Raw genomic sequence first — 18944 nt, forward strand, 5'->3', positions numbered from 1 at the left:
TTGAAGAGCCATGTTGACCAACCTGCCTGTAAGGACGAATTGTAGTAGTTGTGTTGATCTCTTCTTTTTAAAACCTTTATTTAACAAGAGGGGGAAATACTCAAGTTAAAGATGTTTTCTAAGTATGTCTTGTCCATAACAGACAGGTATGAAAGGAAGGACAAAAAAAGAAAAAAGGAAAAAAATGAATGAACTATGGAATAAACAGACCAAGATTTTGAGATGTGCCTTGTTGTTTGATTGCTATGTGGTGCTTCTGATCGACACCAGGAAGGCCTAGTTTATGATTTATTAATTTGATGTTGACAATTTTTTTTCTACCCATCATGTAAAGTCCTCTGAGCTAGCCTGTAAGTTAAAAAATTAAATTGCAGATGAAATAGGGATTTATCTATAACCTGACTGATCGTGAAAATGCCTGTTTTCCACCAAATATTGTGTTTCCTCAAGTTATTTGTTCAGCTATCTGTTAGCAAAGGTGCTTGGCATTTGGCCTCTGTGAATGTGACTTCTTTTACTTCTTTACAGAAAAATCGAAATATAAACCGTGTAGTGCCATTCAGCCTCAGCTGGTAAGATGTGACTTTTGGTCAATATCACTTAACCTTACCTTACCAGTAGTTTCCCATTTTTTCAGGTCTTGCTTCAGCTTAATAAAGCTCTATCTAAATTTTCACAATGGGAAACTGACTTTTCCCATTTCGGACATCACCTGAACGCAGCCTCAGCGCTAGCAGCATCGGAGGATCCGTCGTCTACAGTGGGGGACACCTAAAACTGACAAGGGCGGAAAACAGCCAACCGTGCAAAAAAAAAGAAGGAAAAAACACGACGGAAACTAAACAAAGCTGCAGTTTGGGTGTAGACGAGCCGAGAGCCGGTGGAGCAGCAGAACCGAAGCGTCAGACAATGGACATACCGGAGCAGGCCAGCGGAAATAGTTTTTGTTAGCGAGTGAAAAGCAGATGGAGAGCCAGCAGAGCCAGCAGGCCTCTCACAGTGTTTTTCCACGGATGAAGAAAAAGGCCCGCTGACAGGCAGGAGGGACCCAGGTCTGACGGCACACTCCCCGCTCCATGTTTTACCACCTTTCTCCCCGTGTTTCTGAGCTTTGCTGCACCCACACATCGGATGCTACAAGGTAAAAACATAAACAAAAGCCCAATCCCAGCAGGAGTAGGATGCTAATTTGTTAGCCGCTATGCTAAGTGTAGCTAACAGTTGGGCTAAACTGCTAGCAGTGCTATCGTGATGCTGTTCAGCCGGGGTACCTCCTGTATGTGAGTTTGAACAGTTTATTTTGAGTCTTTTTTTTATAACGACGCGTTCGTAATTCAGCTCAATTTGAAACACTCTTTATGTGTAAATGTTCCAAACTAACAAAAACAACGTTTTTTGGACCGTTAAAGCACCAACGGTTGGGTTGTCATGGTAGCCAAATTCTAAACTTCGATACAGTACTCATAATAATCAGAACGATATCGATACCTGTTTCGTTATCATTGTATGAAACAACAACAGCCCTTGGCACCAGATATTGGGTATTTCTGACCTTGTCCGTCATCAAAAATGCTAGAAAACTCTGACACACTGTCTTAATTGCACCACAATACTTATCCAAAGTTGCTGATTCGATAGTAGTGACAGCAACAAACACTAACAGTCATGAGGAGCCATGACTGGATAATTTGTTTTCAGATATGAGAAAAATAGAAGTAAACTCTTACACACTATCTCAAGTGAAGTCTCAAATACTATGTTGTTGATTTATATAACCAGTGTTTATAATCTCTACATCTGGGATATTTCCTTGTTGTTAGTTTGATAGTTAGATTCTTGTAATTCTTGAAATGCATTAAACATACATAAAGTATGTAAAACTCCTTACATGTGTTAGTTTTTCAATTCTAGCACTAAACATGGTAATATAGACCATTACTGCAACTCTTTAGGGTTGCCATGGTATTAGAATTAAAATAAAAATCAAACAAAGTCAATCCCCGTTTTACGCCCTTTGCATGAGCCTTTTTTTTTTTAAATTTCTTTTTGCCACCATGCCAAGAGCCAGTGGTTTTTGAAGATTTTATGCCAAAGACACACCTAAGATCAATCACAGTAGATACCATGACATTGGCAGATGCTGTCATAGTTTATGAACTTTGGAGCTTTTTGATGGATAAAACTAAAGCTAAAGCTAAGTATGAGCCAATCACACACTGCTATTACTGGTTTGCAGCACAACTAAACCCGCCTGTAGCTACCGCCCTGATCTGCATGATTCATCGGTCTTCAAATTTCTCACAATCCTCACAATATTTGCAGCTTTGCAAGAAGATGGATCAGTCGACAGATATGGAATCGGGACAGTCCATCTGCTCTCCAAGGTTATTGTTTTACTTGTATTAATAAACTTAGAAAGATTCCCAAGCCACACCTTGACTTGTCTTAAGGCACACTGGTGAGCGTTGCCTCACCATTTGAGAACCACAGCTCGAAGGACTCTCTGTTGAAAATGGTTGAACTCTTGGAACAGCACCTTGCTTGTCAGTGTCACTGTTTTCTCCCTGACCAAACAAAATCATTAGGGTATGGACTTTTAATAGTAGCTTTGTTAACAGCAGAACTCTTGCAGCAATGGCCCAGTGGTGGAAGAAAAAAACAATCTTAAAGCCTGTGTTCACAGCCAGTGCTTTTCCGCTGGCAGCGCTTATTTTTAATTCAAATCCAATGTGGCCCATCATCCTGAGCGCACAGTACCTGAGGCAGGAAAGATGCCCTTTGCATCAGCTGTTTTGGCGCCACACTTTAAGAGTTATTAGTTGAAAAAAGCTCAACTGAAACAGCGCTGGGCTCGTCGATGTCCCTTCTTCCTCATTTGCCAATCAAAATCAAAAAGGGGTGGTTATTTTTGACAATGGCAAAAGAGAAACTGATCTGACTTGTCTTTTTAGGAGGATGAAATTTTCAGGTCAGCAGCTTCCACCCAGGTCAGGACAGGATTCCTTTACCTTGTCTTCATGTTTTCTGTGTAATATTTTTATGAAATACATAAATATGAAGCACATGGCTGTTAAAACAATGACATAGATTGTACAGAGGAAAGTGAGGGTCAATTTTTGTAACATGGCAACAAGTAATGCTGGTTTGAAGTGCTGTGAAAATGAAGTTGTAGGCTGCTAATGCCAGGAGTCCTTTTCCTTTTCATGTTGTCTAGTAATTTTTATTGAATTAAAGTAAATGTTAAGCTCACAGAGCTATTTGAAATGACCTTGTGGTTATCACCTTTGGTTAACTAGCAACAATAAGCACTGGTAAGGCATCACAAAAAAATTGGGGGCTTTGACTGTAGGCCCTTGTTCTTTGTTAATCTTGTCAATATGAAACTAGTAATAATCCAACAATTTTATTTTCTGTTTGGGTAACATGTTGAGCAATCTAGAAACATCTGTGCAATCTAGAAAGTGTTCAGGAGTGAACTGGTCATTTTTGATGGCTTTATCTCTCTCCCGTTTGAATTTTTGATTTATTGAAGGATTGCCCCCAGAGATGCACTGTCTTGTTTTCAATGAAATAGACCGGTATTTCTAAAACTTTGGTATTATTTGATATGATTGCTTATTAAATAATCTATATATTAGAGGTGGTAATCTTTAGGCATCTCACAAATCGGTTTTATTACGATTCATAGGGCTATGGTTTGATTCTTAATCCATTATTGATACGCCTTGATGCACTTGTTTTTTTTTTGTTTTTGTTTTTGTTTTTTTTTTTAACATTTCTGTTGTCATCAGTGTGCCAAACATAATAAAGCATTGCATTTGTGTTTAGAAAAAAGAGATGAATCAAATCTCCTCTATCCTTTGGTGGAAGATGTGTGTAAACAGGAAATTTGCAGTTGCACTGAACCAAAGGTAGCAGCATCCTTTCCTTGTAACATATCTGAAATGACAAAAATAAATGCAGTTTTTCACAGAAGAACAACTGGTAATCTAAATCTTGCTGTTTCCTGCTGTGTGTCAGAGTTCCATCTTTTTGTTCTTGCTATTCCACAGTATGAAATACCTTAATTATCAGCAATTATTGAATTTGGGACATTTATAAATCGATTCAGAATCTTCCACCTCCACATCACGATGCATCTAAGAATCGATTTTTTTTCTCCCACCTCTGATATATAAATATCCTAATAACACCTGGTATCTAAAAGTATCAAAGTGTCTGTAATTTCGACTGCTATCTGACAGTTACTTAGGACAATACATTTTGTCTTATAACTTTTCTTTTTATTTATTGATGTCTATTGCTGTAAAATGCCTTTGCTTGTACATTTGGCACAAACATCCATTCTTAAAAACACATTTATACGTAGTCTTACATCTGTTTGAATGTATTTATTTAATTGTATATGATACAATCTTTGTAATTGTAATGATTTATGGTATCAGAAAGTACAAAATATCTGTAAAAGAACATCAATGTCATAAGAAAGGTGCACTGATGAGGAATAAATCAATTTGCAAGCAGACACTTGCACATTATTCTTATTTCTCAAATTTGCTGGCAACATTACTGTGCTGTATTGATAGTTTCTGATCTTCTCTGTCATTGGTTCATCTCTTTCAGGCCATCCACAAGGCGACAACGGGTGTTGGCAGTGGCGAAGGCGAGCACTTTCCCCTCTCTCATCCGTGGTCCAGTGGGAAGCTCCAGTCCTGCGGATCATCCGGTAAGAAGGAAACAACATGTCTCTAAATGATCAAACTAACTGTTGGTTTAATGAGCTCCAGTTTGTCACTTGTGCTGCTCCTCAGAGCTGTGTGATACTATCAGCACAAAATGTGTGACAATTAATTAAGTGAAGCACGTGCCAGTTAAAACTTTACAGACTGAATGTTTACTGACTGAATGTGCGAGTGAACAACCCTCAATTTTACTTTTATCATAAAAATTTCTGTTTACATTTGTAAGAAAATAAGATTTACCGCTTCATTAAGAGCTTGAAAACAACTTGTAGCTGTAAGATGGAGATCTAACATACAGTACTATGCAGAAATTTTAGGCATGTAGAGCGCTAACAGTTCTTCACAGGTCCTGATGTTCCACAACCCCAGGCTGAAGCAAGTAGGGAGGGTGGCCAGATTCAGTGTCGACACATTTAACATGTACATGTGTTGCTCAGCAGTCAAGGTTGAGCTTAACAGCATTTCTTTAGTCCGGGCCTTTGCACCCCTGGTAATTCGCCCCTCAACCACCAACAGTTTTCAGGTGCTTAGAACATACACACTACAACTAGGGGGTTGTGGCAACTCTCCTACCTGCCCTAACAGTACCCTAGGCTATGTTTAAGCGCCACATCTACCCATAACTCTGCTCTAAAGCTGTGGATTTGTTTTGTTTTTATCAGATTATTTTCCCATGCCCATGGCAATGTACAAAGACATCCAGAGCATGACCTGGGTTGTGTCAATCTTCCTTCCCCCCGATGGGGCCCACAGGTGGGCGTACTCGCCATTACATGCCTTACTTCCCTTACTTACCCTTCAGGGATAAATAAAGTTATTGTATTGTATTGTACTTCAGCCTCAAATTTTGGCCCAAACATGCCTAAAACTTCTGCACAGTACTGTATGAAAATAAACACATTTGAGTGTGACTCAAACCATAGTGTATGCCAGTAATACTGGTATCTGCCTAGCATGTGGTATCACTTAACGTCTCCTCTAGGGTATAGCATATTAAAAATGTCATGCCAAAGATCATCTCAGCATTATGTGGGCTCACTTAAAATGCCACCAGGTTTTGGGGAAACGACTGAAACCTCACCTTTGAAATAAAAAACTTTTAGTATGGTTTTTGAGCTGTTATTCATTTCGAGCCATCCTTTTCTCATGAAAAGTAAGAAAAACAACAATAAGTCATACATCATCTCACATGAAAGCTCTGTAGATGTTTTTATTGTGACATTTAAGGACCTGAAAATAGGAGTCAAGAGCTGTTTGAGAAACCCTGCTGTGCTGCGAGGCTGTAATTTGACAGTAAGACACTTTTTTATTAGTCTGAGAGCCTTGAAGACACGTTTTCTCACAGATGAATGTTGATTCCTTTGCACATAAAAGTAGTGCCATATCATTCAATGTCAAAGGGACTGCCAAATATTAAACATAAAGGTTACTTTTTTCCAAAGCTTCCAAAAAATAGATAGAAAATTGCATCATATATGTTGCAATAAATGAAATTGTTACCTCTTGCGATGTGTATAGTATTGCAATATTGTCAATACACAGTCTCGTAAGCAGACAGTTGTGAAGTAGACTTTTAACTACTATCTTGTGTTAAATACTTTACTGCTTGTCACATTTTAATAACACAGCGCAGAGCTTTAAGTAACACAGGTTTTTAATATTATTCATAGGGAAATAAACATTAAGTTATGGTCCTGTGATTTTTATTTCTACTGCGTTTTGAAGATTCCTCCTCAGACAGTGGATGAGCGTTCGCCGTCTGAGTCCTTGTGTCGCTCTGCTGAGCTTCAGACTGAACGCAGATGTGACAGCACACATGAGGATGTTTAACTCCTCTGGTTTCCGTCCCATGGGAGAGTTGTTCACGTCTGCGTGCAAAGCCAGAGGAAGGTCAGACTTCACCTCTGATTTTAAAAAGAATTGTAGCCAGCCAAGAAAGACGATCAAGAACTTCATTCTCTAATGATTCAGTTTTAGTGGAGAAAGTGAGAGGATTGTCTTTTTCTACAGTGGCAGCAAAAATAAATTCTCACTGAAAATCTGTGGAGTCAACCAGTCATCATCTGAGCATGTTTAGAAGTTTCAGTTGATCAGGACACATTTAATTGAAACAGTGTACTTAAAATACCATAGTGAATATATAAACCTCAGGTGCCCAATGTTTGGAACTTTCAGATGCAAGTATGTTGTTTTTTCATTATAACAATGCAGAGAAACTTTTGTGCACTGTGTAATATTTAGCTAATGATAATTGGTAACATTTCTTTCGGCAGCTTTGGGTTAAAATATGACCATAGAGCTTACATTTTTATAGCTTTGATACCTATTTATTCTGTTTATTATTTAAATGATTGAGATCTTATCATTTTAAAACCTTACAACTCATCGAAGTTTAAACATTTTGACCATCTTATTCAGGTTTGCTGATCCACCTGTGTCCAAAGGTCAATATGACCTCAGTTTCATAGCGGTTTTTTTTTTTTTTTTTTTTTTACCAGCGAGCATAACTAGGTTAGTTGGCTTTTAATTCTCTCAGTAGTATGTGTATGGTCTGTTTTAAATAACTCTGTGCTTAATGTTTTCTTTTATGAAAACCAGGAAAAATTCTGCCTTAGCAGCAGCTGAAGACGAGGAGTTTACACCCTCAAAAAGAGGAGTCAGATCAAATTCTCCTTCACCATTGCTGCTGATATCGGAAGTTTCACCTCTTCTTGAATAATAGTGGTCAGTGAGAGAAAAGAGATATTGACAACTGCAGCACTAGTCCAAAAGTTGGAAACTTGAAGTCTGTTTTTAACTGAGAACATGGAGAGCACAATAACAAAAACAGTTTGACTACATTGATTTTGTATTGAAAAATAATCTGCCAGTGGAGAAAACAGAAGCTGTGAACGACGGCCCTGAGCCTGTGCTAGTCCAGGACAAAAAAGTGTTATATCACCAAATATGCAAACTCTGTATATAGGTGGTCTTAGACCAGAGCCTAGACAGTTGTTTTTTGTAGTAAAATATCAAAATATCCACTGGGCAGAGGATGGGCAGAGGAGTTGCTACTATAAATGTTTTTTTCAATTTCAAGTAAGGCGTATGTCGGCAGAATCTTGTTTAGAATCATAATAGCAGTTTTAAAAACTCACTCATGCACTGGAAAACATAATGTAGAAAAGCTTGGTTTGGAAACAAGTTGTTATGTTTCTAGTTTGGAAATAAATGCGGTAATTGTACAAGGTGAGTGACTCAGTCACTCTGAGCACAAATTTCTATATAAATACTTAAATACAGCATTTGTTAAGGCTTTCATGAGCTTTTCACCTGTTGAACAGGTCTCCCTTTTTAGATTAGGTGATTAAAAAGCCATAAACTTATGTTCTGTTAATGACCGACAGGCATGACATACATGGTGGTACCAATCATCACCACCATTGTGCTTTAATTCATGTGTTGAGCTCATGAGATGTTCCAGATTTGGCCTTGTTTATCTATTACAGCCTTTCTCAACGGGGATGCATTTGGCATCATCAGCGGTGCCTTCAAAATTCCATAAATTTAACTAAAAAACTACCATGAATATGCAGAGCATTAACTATGCTGTCTTTGATAATCAAAATGCTCTAATTTACCCTTTTCTTGACATCATGCCAACGTTGGGGTCAGCAAATGAAAAGGCGTATGTGAGGAAAAAAGCACTACACAAGATTCAAGCCTTTATTTTTCAGGTCTGCAGGTTAACCAAAATGCACCAAATTGTGTTATTAGGGTCGATGTGCCCATTCCATGAAAATTAAGTTTAAAGAAAGTGCCTTAGAGTAGTGGTTCTCAGCTGGATTAGACAGTCTATTAAATGTCAAATCACACACAAATGTTCAAAAACGTTCATCAGTGCAGATTTATATAACAAAATATGTTGCAGTTGCAATCTTGAATAGATTGAAGGTATGACTGAAAAAGAGAAAATACATTTCACACACATTTACCTATAATAGCATGTACATTTCTACTAATTTTTGAAAGATCTTGTGGAATTGCCCCGTTTTATTGGGGAAAAACTGCTTTGTTATCCCAAGAATATTAGCCAAATTAGTTGAATTTGTTGAGAAAATTTTGAAATTTGCCTATTATCTCTGTAAAATAGAAAACAATAAAATATGTAGATGTGTGTCCACTGATGGCCTAGGTACTTCATAGAGTTCTGCCATTGTTTTTTTCCAGGCACAAAGTTGAAACAAACTGAAGAACAGCTCCATATCTCCCCAGTGGGTCCTGACCCACCAGCTGAGAAACACAACTTTAGAGGTTTATCTCATTAATTCTGTTTCTAAATACCGACCTAGTGGTCATAGGGATGTAGAATGTTTATTTTTTTTAATCTGTACATTTTGACTGGGTTGCCTTGTCAGAAAAAGTGGTATTATGCCTTTTGTTATGTTCCAAGTATGATTAAACCTTGGCGTAAAGGTTTTGTTTAAACTGTAATAGTATAGAGATTATGTTTAGAATGAAGGAGAAATCTGATACACCAGGTAGTAGTGACCTATATTTACGTGAACAAATCTCTCATCTTCTCATGGTCAGAGATAGATCAGAGATTGAATAAATGGACCAAAATCCCTATCAGGGAAGTTCATTAAAATGTCAGTCTCTAAATATCAGATTCTTTTTTTCTTTAATCTGAACAGGCCTCCAGAGTCTGAATGTCAGCTCTCAGCAGCAGCCCCTGTTGTTCTGTCACACATCTACCAGACCACCTCTTTTATCTGCCATTTAGCTGTGTGTGTATGTGTGTGGTGTGGACGATAGGCAGCCATGTTATCCAGCAGGAGCTGGACAGGAGTCGTGTGGCATTTTGAGCCACTGCTCTCTCTCCTTACTCTCTCCATCCTCTTTTTTTGTCATTCTGCTCTATAATAGGCACTATTTGATTGGATTTTATATCCACACATGTAAGAAATTCATTAAAAACCACTGAACAGATAAACTGATCTTCTTATTGCATCTTAATTTGATTTTAAGCAAACCAGTGGAAAAAAGCAGCAGTTCTAGTTCTCTTTTATCTGTCCTTGTAGCACTGTGTAGTTAATCTCTCAGCTTTATTCCTGTTCTTTTTTTTTTAAATAAAAATAAAGGCATTAAATCAGCTCTCTAACATTAAAACTGTCACAGCAATACTTAAAATTCAGTGTGGTTGCCCAGCCAAAAGATTTAAAGATTGGTCTCTGGCAGCTGTTGGGTTCATCAGGTTCAAACCGACAGATATTAAAAAACCCTGTCAGAGAATATTATTTTCCCATACTGAAACAATCCAGTGAAGGGAGCTTTCTAGGATTTCCACAGTTGTGCAAAAAATTGTGCAACAGCTGCTCTGGCCCCTGAGTGTGTATTTGTTTTGAAGATGGAAGGCAGTGACACAATACTCCTTTCACTAGAAGTGGACATACGAATGTATTTTTAGCCAGTGGTTACACTTGATTTTCCTGTAGGGTGTAAGCTCTAAAAAGCACATTCATAAAACTCATCATCTCTCAAATTAGATGTCTAAAATCAGAAAAGCTCCAAATATCTCCTGGATGTCTTAAAGTAAACATGGCAGTTTCTCTCTAAAACTCAGAACCCACATGATTTACTGCAGTTAAAAGTAAATGTAAGGCAACAAAATGTGAAGTATTCTTGATGTTTAAACATGATTGTGTTTAGGGGAGGCTTCTGTGATATTCTTTTTGAGAGTTTCTACGCAGAACAACAAATGTTTAAATTTGGGGTTTTCAGGTAACAGCTGAAAAGTGACTGATCCAGGTAGTGTGCTGTGCACTGTGTTCTGCATGCTGCTGATGAAGCCATTAATTGTAAATGAGTTGTGTGACACTAAAGGGCATCTAACCTTTGCTAAGCTGAGTGCTGCACAGTATAAGGTCGTGCATTCTGCCCAGTGCTCTGTGACAGCACCTCGATGTGCCTAATAAGAGGGAAGATCAGATCACAATGATGAAAATGGAGGGAAGAGTCTTGGTGCAGCTCTCCCAAGCAGGCATCAAATTGCTCCTTATGTAGCCTTTAGTAGACTTGGAAGTGGTTGATGTAGAGCTGCAGCTCCTGGATGAACCTAAACTCCCAAATTCTGTCTGGCCATGATGGTTTTTAAAATCCTAACCATTTTCTTCTTTGCTACTCTCCTCCTACTCTGTAGAAAAAATGCCACTGCTTTCATCTGATAAAAGGACAGTTATTTTATACATCCAAAGAATAGTCTACTTTTACTACTGTTACTAGCTATTTCTCAACTATGTTACCAGCTACCTGCTCTACTTTAAAAAAATCATCAGTCATTCTTATTTAGACCAGGATATATGTGGGGGAACTATTCCATAATGTCATAAGATACATTAGGGATGTGCCAGTACCACATTTTTCAAGACCAAGTATGAGGATCAAGTACTTACATTTGGTGACTTACCACTACCACACCTGTTCTTAAAACTATTTTCAAAGTTTGTTTTATTTTCATCAGGTGTTCTTCATCCCTCCTCTTGACAATTTGTCAGTGTATAGTTTTCATTCTCACTTTTTTCATCCTCATTTATGTTCAGATATCACCAAACTGCTCCAACTTTGCCTTAATGCTCATATAATGAGAGGCTGACATCAGGCTTCAAAATGATACTGCATTGTTTTAGGAATATGTGTACTCATGCTTGGTATTGGTATCTGTGAATCACTAATTGACACTTGTTTCTGTCATTTTGCAGACTATCCAGGAGCTCCATGCAGGGACAGAAGGGCTGTGAAGCAATGGTTCATCCTCTACTAAATTAATGGACACACTCCACTTCATGGGACTGCTGCCCTGATTTTAAAACTCCACATATGGTTATGGAACACTTTAAAGAAACACTACAGACTCATTTTTTAGTATAGTTTAGATTATTGCCTATTTATGATCCTTTTTTATAAAATCCCCTCAGAAGCACTTGAAAGCTTCACCCTTGAATGGGGAGTAAAAGTATTAGTGAAACATTTATATGATTAAATGCAAGCATCGGCTTTTGGTGGATTATAGCGGCTTGTTGGAAGTTTCCGGGTAGAAATCCTGGCAGGACTACCTCCGCTCACCTTGTTCGTGTGACCAGGGCTCACCGCTGTTTTCCAGCCTCAACAGACTTAGTGCACGTGGCAGTTGTGGCTTCGTGACACTTTGCCTAAGCTGCATTGGGAGATGTTCCAGTTCAGCAAGTACCCCATGGACATTCTAGAGATGCTAAGTGGCCACCAAGCCCACCAGTTCAAAGGCCTTGGATTAGAGCGGCAGCTGAGCCACCAACAGCAGGTTCAGCTGCAGCATCAGCAGCAGCTCCAGCAGCAGCACCAGCCCTCTGCCGACACCTCTGGGAGCCTCCTGTCCGGCCTCGGACTTGGATCTCTCCAGAGTTCTCGGAGTAATGCCTTCGCCGACTCCTCATCGTTGTTCGCCAAAATGAGTGCCCCACCACCTTCCATATCCCATCAGAGCCAGTCTTCGTCTTCATCTTCTTCATCTCACAGCTCTAGAAAGTCAAGCAAAATGAGCAGCAGCAGTGGGAGCGGGAGCTCCTCATCGGGATACCCTCAGTTTCTACGGCCTTTTCACCCGGCTGAGGCTGCGCTGGCTCAGGAGCAGCTCCACTCTGGGATGGGACGTTTTGACTTTGGTGGTAGTAGCAGTGGAGGAAGCGCAGGGGTCATCGGAGGGGTTGTGACACCTGCGCCACCACCTCCTCCCCTGCATCCTGGTCTGTCAGTCCCCCAGCCTTCCCCTGGCCCCCCTGTCTCTTCACCATCTCCTTCCACCTCTGTTTCAGCCTCGAACAACCCCTCCGGCAGCACAGCAGTCCCTTTAGTTGGCCAGTCCGACCCCCGCAGCCTTCACCAGCAGTTCAGCTGCATGCTGGCCGCTAACCAGTACTTCCTGTCCGGTGTTCCCACCAACAGCAGCCTTGAGCAGTTCCTAGTCCAGCAAGGCACTCACAATCACCTAGGCTTGGGTCTCGGCCAGGGGGCAACTGACTCAAACTCAGCCTTGGCCCCTCCCCCTGCCCTGCACTCCTCCCACAGCCACACAGCACCACAGCCTCAGCAGCAGCAACAACAGCTGACTCCTCATGCCTTATCTCATCCACACAGCCACACTCACCACCCGCACCCCCTCCACCCGGCCCCACAACCAGCCCCACTGGGTGGCTTTGATTTCCAAGGCATTCCAGTGCTATCCTCTAACCAGATAGCATCACTAATGCAGCAAGAGGCCGGCCTGCCCCTCCCCCTCCCCCTGCACCTGTCCCTTTCTAAAGACGAGACGGCAAAGGCAGGAGACAGCTCGTCTACGTTGCCTACAAGTGGTGGGAGCAGGAGGAAGAAAGCTATGGCAGGCTACCTTCCTCAGAGGAAAGCAGACAGTAGCAGCCACAGTCACAGCAGTCACAGTAGTCACAGCCACAGCAGCAGCGTTAGTAACTGCCATAACAGCAGCTCGAGTGGGCACAGTCAGAGCTCATCATCAGGACTTGTAGGAGGGGGATCTGGGGGGATAAGTGGCATCGCAAGTGAGCCCCAACATTCCTCTCTCCTGTCGTCATCTTCCCAGCAGTCATCCTCCACTGTCTCTTCCTCCTCGTCTGCCCCTTCCTCTAACTCCACATCCGTTCTTGTAGCTAATGGTAACCAACATAAACAAGAAAGCCACAGTAATAGTTCATCAGGCCAGCCTGAACCAGAGCCCCTCTACCACTGTGGTGAGTGTGGTAAAACTTTCACCCACCTCTCAAGCCTCAGAAGGCATCTACGCAGCCACGGCCTGACACCAGAAAGCCAAAGCAGGAAATCAGACTGTAACTCCCCAAGCCCAGAGAGGATATTCTGCTGTGGGGAGTGTGGTAAGAGATTCAAAAAGAGGGGTCACCTCATCCAACACAGTGTCACCCACTCAGAAAACCGACCTTTTGTCTGCAATATTTGCCAAAAGTCTTTCAACCGTCGAGAGTCCCTTACCAGACACGAGAAGATTCACGACGAAAAGCCTTTCCGCTGTCCTGCTTGTGGACGTTGCTTCCGCGAGAGCACCTCCTTACTCAACCATGCTGCTTCTGGTGCCTGTGGGAAGCCCCCAAGGAGCGCAAAAAACAGGCCAAACACTGGGGGGAGTGACTCGAACAACCCAACCAGTAGTAAAATGAGAGGCGCTGGAGAGTCGGTGGGTATTTCAAACGATAGCACAGCATTGACAAATGACAACAAATATGCAACTGATTATTCCAGAAACCGCTACCAGAACCAGCCGCCCTACAGCACCGGTGTTGATGACTACAGACGAACACAGCCATCGTCTTTGTACTCCTCAGAAAATACGCTAGCCAATGAAATGACCAACCAGACTCTTCGTAAGGCCCCTTTAGCTCCCACTCTTCATCCCCACCCACAGAACCAGCAACAGCACCACCACCAACAACCACAGCCGCAGCCGCAACCACAGCAACAACCACACCCACAACCACAGCCTCACCTACCCCTGTCTTCCCTTCTGGATGATTCAGAAGATGAAGTTACAAGCAGCGCAATGTCAGCCATTGCTGCTGCAGCTGCCGCCTCTTGTGATATTAACACAGAAAGTCGGGACGGAGAGAGGAGGGATATCATTGGTGGCCTGCTGGGGGGTTTGGGGTTTGGTAATTTAGGTGGACCATCATCCACATCCACCCTCAATGGTTCCACCATGCCTTTGACCCATCCCAGTCAGCCACACATTAAACCTAGAAAACCAAGAAAGCCTAGAGAAAAAAGGGATCCCAACACTACCGTGAGGCGGAGAAGGAGTCCCGCACCACCAGGGGATGGAACAGAGAGGCCGTACGGCTGCCAGATTTGTGGCAAACGATTCAGAAGAGCTGAAACCTTACGGCGTCATAACCGTGTCCACACCGGGGAGAAACCTCATGCCTGTGAAGTCTGTGGTAAAATGTTCCGTGAACCTTTCCACCTCACCAAACATCTAACTGTGCACTCTGGTCAGAAGAACTACAAGTGCAACCTGTGTGGGAAGCTTTTTGCCTATGCTCAGAGCTTGGTGAGACACGGGAAGCTGCACAGAAGAGGGGAACTGGACAACCAAGGGAGGCGGATTAAAGGTGCTGCTGCTGCCGCTGCTACTATCAATCAAGTCCCCAATTCAGGAAACTCTGATTACTTCTCCTCCTGCTCTCAAGGAGATAAATCTCCCACACATGGCACCCCCTCTCAGAGGCTTTACACCTGCACAGTGTGCTGGAAGTCATTCCGTCACTACTTCCACCTGACGGCACACCAACAGACAGTCCATGGTGGCGGAGTAGGGCTGGAGAAATCCTTTCGTTGTGAAGTATGTGGTAAAGCTTTTGCCTACTCCAACAGCTTAGTGCGCCACAAACTTTCCCAGCATGGCATTGATAGCAGCGGCCAGCGAGTCAACCAGACCCAAACTTCTGGATACTCGCCACTCTTCTACGACTCTGGATCAGGTTCAAACTACACAAGTGCGACTCACATGCAGCAAGGAGTGTCAGGACAGCAACAGCAACCACAACAACAACAACAGATGCAGCACCCTTTTCACTACCGCCCAAAAAACTTCCAGAAGTGTCAGGGACAGACGAGAAAGCACAGAAAGAAAAAAAGGCGAGTGGTAATCCACAGCATAATGAGAGATGGGAAGCTGGTGGGTGTCCCTCTGAGTAAAGACACCCGAAGGAAGCTAATGATTCTACGGAAAAAGAGGGGCAAACTGCAGGCACAGCTCAACAGAAAAAAGCTCATGGCTCAGCTGAGGATAAAGGGTGGGGGGATGACTGTGAGATCATGGACTGGCGGTGCTGTCAGAGTCACCGGGCTCACTTCAATGGATGTCCCAATCAAGCGCTTCCCCTGCCCTATTTGCCCCAGCGCCACCTATGCCAAGCAGGGTTTTCTGCTGATCCACTACGCTGTCAGGCACCCACCGAGAAACTCTGGGCGCTCTGCCCGTCTGAGGTGCCAGGTGTGCGGGAGGCGCACCAGCTCACTACACAAAGCCTTGAAACACAGGGGCCAGCATCTAAAACAAGCTGCATTCCAGTGCCACAGATGCCGACACCGTTTCTGGAACCCGAGACTGCTGGCCCGGCACAAATTCTCCTGCCGGGAGTTAACCTCTGGCAGCGGGAGCGGAAACTGGGGACTGCTTAAGATAAAATCTTCGCCGACTCAGTATGATATTGACCATTCATCAATTCAGCTAACAGTCCCGTCTCTGATCCAGCCTGAGAGATCAACAGTCCTGACTGAGTACAGTCAGTAAAATAAACAGTTTTCTAGAATAGATTGTTTTTATTTTTATTTTTTTTAATAATCCAAGAAGCAAGCAAGAGCTAGCAAGTTTTTAACAGAACAAGACGGGAGAATGGGGAGGGTTTAGTGTAACTACCGTAATATCCCCACACTGCTCCCGGGTAAATCTGTGAACAGTCCTAACGTACTGCAGCAGAGGTGGTCGATAAATTAGTGTGGACTTTAAAAAGCCTAAAACCAGAACCACCCTCATTATCGATTCTTTCCTTTCCCTAAGGTGAAGGAAATTTCGACCACCACAATTTTAGTAGCACCTGTTTAAAACAAACAAACAAAAAAACAATCCGGTGTCCTTTCCATACTATTTTTTTATTTTAAACTTCAGATTAGCAGTGTTTGCGCATACATATGGATTTAATGCCTAAAGTAGAAGTGGGGTACCTTTTAGTACCAGTTTATTTTTTCAAATTGCTCTCACATTATCCACTGTTGAACCGTTTAGTCCGTGTCTCTTGCTCTGTACGTGTTTATTTGTTATCCCAGTGGAGAATTTCTCACTTTTTATATCAAGATCTGCCCCCAAACTAAATTAAATCATGACCTGACTGTAAAAAACAAGCTAATCTGACTTTATCTGTCAATAAAGGCAATACTAGTGACGTAAAAGGATGGAAGGAGTAGAGACTAAACAGAAAAGTGTTGTTGACATTGTTTTTAATGTACACTACTTTTGTCGTTTTTTAAAGAGACGTGAACGGAGAGAGAAAGCACGACTCATACTGTTAATGTGTTCAGGATTTTAAAAGGAGAACAGAAATAACCGAGTGTACTGTACAATTCGTATTATATTTTATTATATATTGATTATTTGCTGTTTTTTACTCCAAGTATCATTTCTTTTATTATTGTTGGTATTGTACGGGTGGGAGGGAATGAGTTTGGGACTATCTTTGTAAAACAGTGGGACGAGTATATGTATCAATGTGATATCTTTCCCCCTCCCTGTACCCCTTTTTACCCACTCCCTCATCGCCACAGTTATGCCCAATTTTTGTAACAAAAGCGTGTACACATAGTTCATTACTTAGGTCCTGTCCAGATGTGTTTTTCTTTTTTTCTGTAAACTAAAACATGTAATATTATTACTAAATTACTATCCTTTCTTTGCCTAAAAGTGAGTTGTTGAAAACCCTCAAATCAAATAAAAAATTGAAATGTTACTTTACAGTGGGTTAGTTTATATTGAAAAGTGGCTGTTTGGTTTTTCATGCAAAGGTGACCTACGTGGACATAACATTCATTTTTTTTTATGTTGTCCTGTTAAACTAGAAAGACATCAACTTTTTTAATGTTGGGATAACAATGCTGGTCCTACGTTTTTGGCATCCCTCTGTTGGAGTACCAAGCGTACCTATTCCACTCTGAAGAGTGGAGATAGACTCAGTGCAGTCTGTTGATTGTCGAAAGAATCATTACTTCTTGTGATTCACATTATAATGTAGCTGACGTGGCTATTGCCGTCCCGCCTACAAAGTAAAGAATGGCTGGCTGCAGACATCCAAGCAAAATCAGGGTTAGTCATACCTAAAAGCACTGAATCAGTCTGGACTGCTGGGTGGAAACGCACTCTAGCATTTAGTTCAGACTGGTTCAGGTGTAATGGTGGGGGGGATATTTTCTTGGCACATTTTGGCCCCCTTCTGAGCATCATTCAAACATCACAGCCTACCTGAGTATTGTTGCTGACCATGTCCATCCCTTTTTAACCACAGTATAGCTATCCTCTGATGACTACTTCCAGCAGGATAATGCACCATGCCACAAAGCTCAAATCATCTCAACTTGTTTTTTCTTGAACATGACAATGAGTTCTCTTCTCTTTTCTCTTAAAGGCGTCTTCATTTTAAAACTGACATGGACCCTTTATTAAAATGCTTTCAAAATTAAAAAGTGTAAATCACAACAAAAATCTGATACAGACATATCTATAACATGTGGTCTGTTAAACATCAGGTACTTGGCATCTAAATCTTTGTTAGTAAACGATCTGATAGCACATTATGTTGATTACTTTCTTCCTGAAACCTGGCTGCATCAGAGCAAATAATCTTCCCAGGACCCTGGTGGAAACCCAGACAACAGTGGACCACAGGTTCCTGGGCCACTGGACAAGTACTACCCCCTGAGCAGGGATTTCCAATCGGGTGATTTTCTTAGCCTGGAACTATATAAAGACCCTGGTTACTGTGGTTGAAAACCTGAGATCCTCAGAGGTTCAAAGTTACTGGGCACCAGTTTAGCTCAGTTGGTAGAGCAGGTGCCCATATACAGATGCTGTAGTCCTCAAGGTTCAAAGTTCCTGCGGTCAAAAAGCACCTTATTGTGTGCCTGGCCTGAACTGGACTGTTTGGTAGGAAGTCAGCTTTATTGTCAAAGCACAGAACACTTTAGTAACTAATTTAATTTGTGAGTCTTTGCTGGAAAGCTCTTAACTTTGCCCTAAGATTAGTTAAGTCTTACTGAAACTTGTTTAATGCATTCTCTAAAGTTATCAGATGAAATTAGATTGTAAGCTTTTAAATGAACTCAGAGTAAGAAGTATCACAACACTGATAAAAGTTGAGTAAAAGTGCCTTTAAGTGGGGGGAGTGGGAGTAAATGTATGTTGTAACTTTCATAACTATTGAAAAGGGTTAGTATTTAGATACATAATAGTATCAAGAGGTTGAATATTCACAATAACTTGTTTTATTCACACAACCTCAACTTGACTGGTTTTTTTTATTCAGTGTTTCTCTGAGCTAATTGTCCAAAACAACCTAGAGCAGTCTGACACAAAATCTCTATCTTTAAATATCTTATCTCTGTAAACTCTCAGAT

At 41.5% G+C, this 18944-nt stretch overlaps 1 protein-coding gene across 1 annotated transcript; it reads left to right on the forward strand.

The window, feature by feature from the left end:
* The first annotated feature begins 736 nt into the window (after window positions 1-736).
* znf865 (zinc finger protein 865) lies at window positions 737-17253 on the forward strand. The gene is made up of 3 exons (XM_041808691.1): window positions 737-1141; window positions 4624-4726; window positions 11483-17253. Exon 3 carries the CDS (start codon window positions 11950-11952, stop codon window positions 16072-16074), a length of 4125 nt encoding a protein of 1374 aa, XP_041664625.1. The 5' UTR covers window positions 737-1141; window positions 4624-4726; window positions 11483-11949; the 3' UTR covers window positions 16075-17253.
* Window positions 17254-18944: the final 1691 nt, after the last annotated feature.

Source organism: Cheilinus undulatus, linkage group 16, assembly GCF_018320785.1.
Source record: "Cheilinus undulatus linkage group 16, ASM1832078v1, whole genome shotgun sequence".
NCBI lineage: Eukaryota > Metazoa > Chordata > Actinopteri > Labriformes > Labridae > Cheilinus > Cheilinus undulatus.

Bases quoted from the DNA above. Each gene is read 5' to 3' on its own strand.
- znf865 (XM_041808691.1), top strand. From the start codon at position 11,950: ATGTTCCAGTTCAGCAAGTACCCCATGGACATTCTAGAGATGCTAAGT.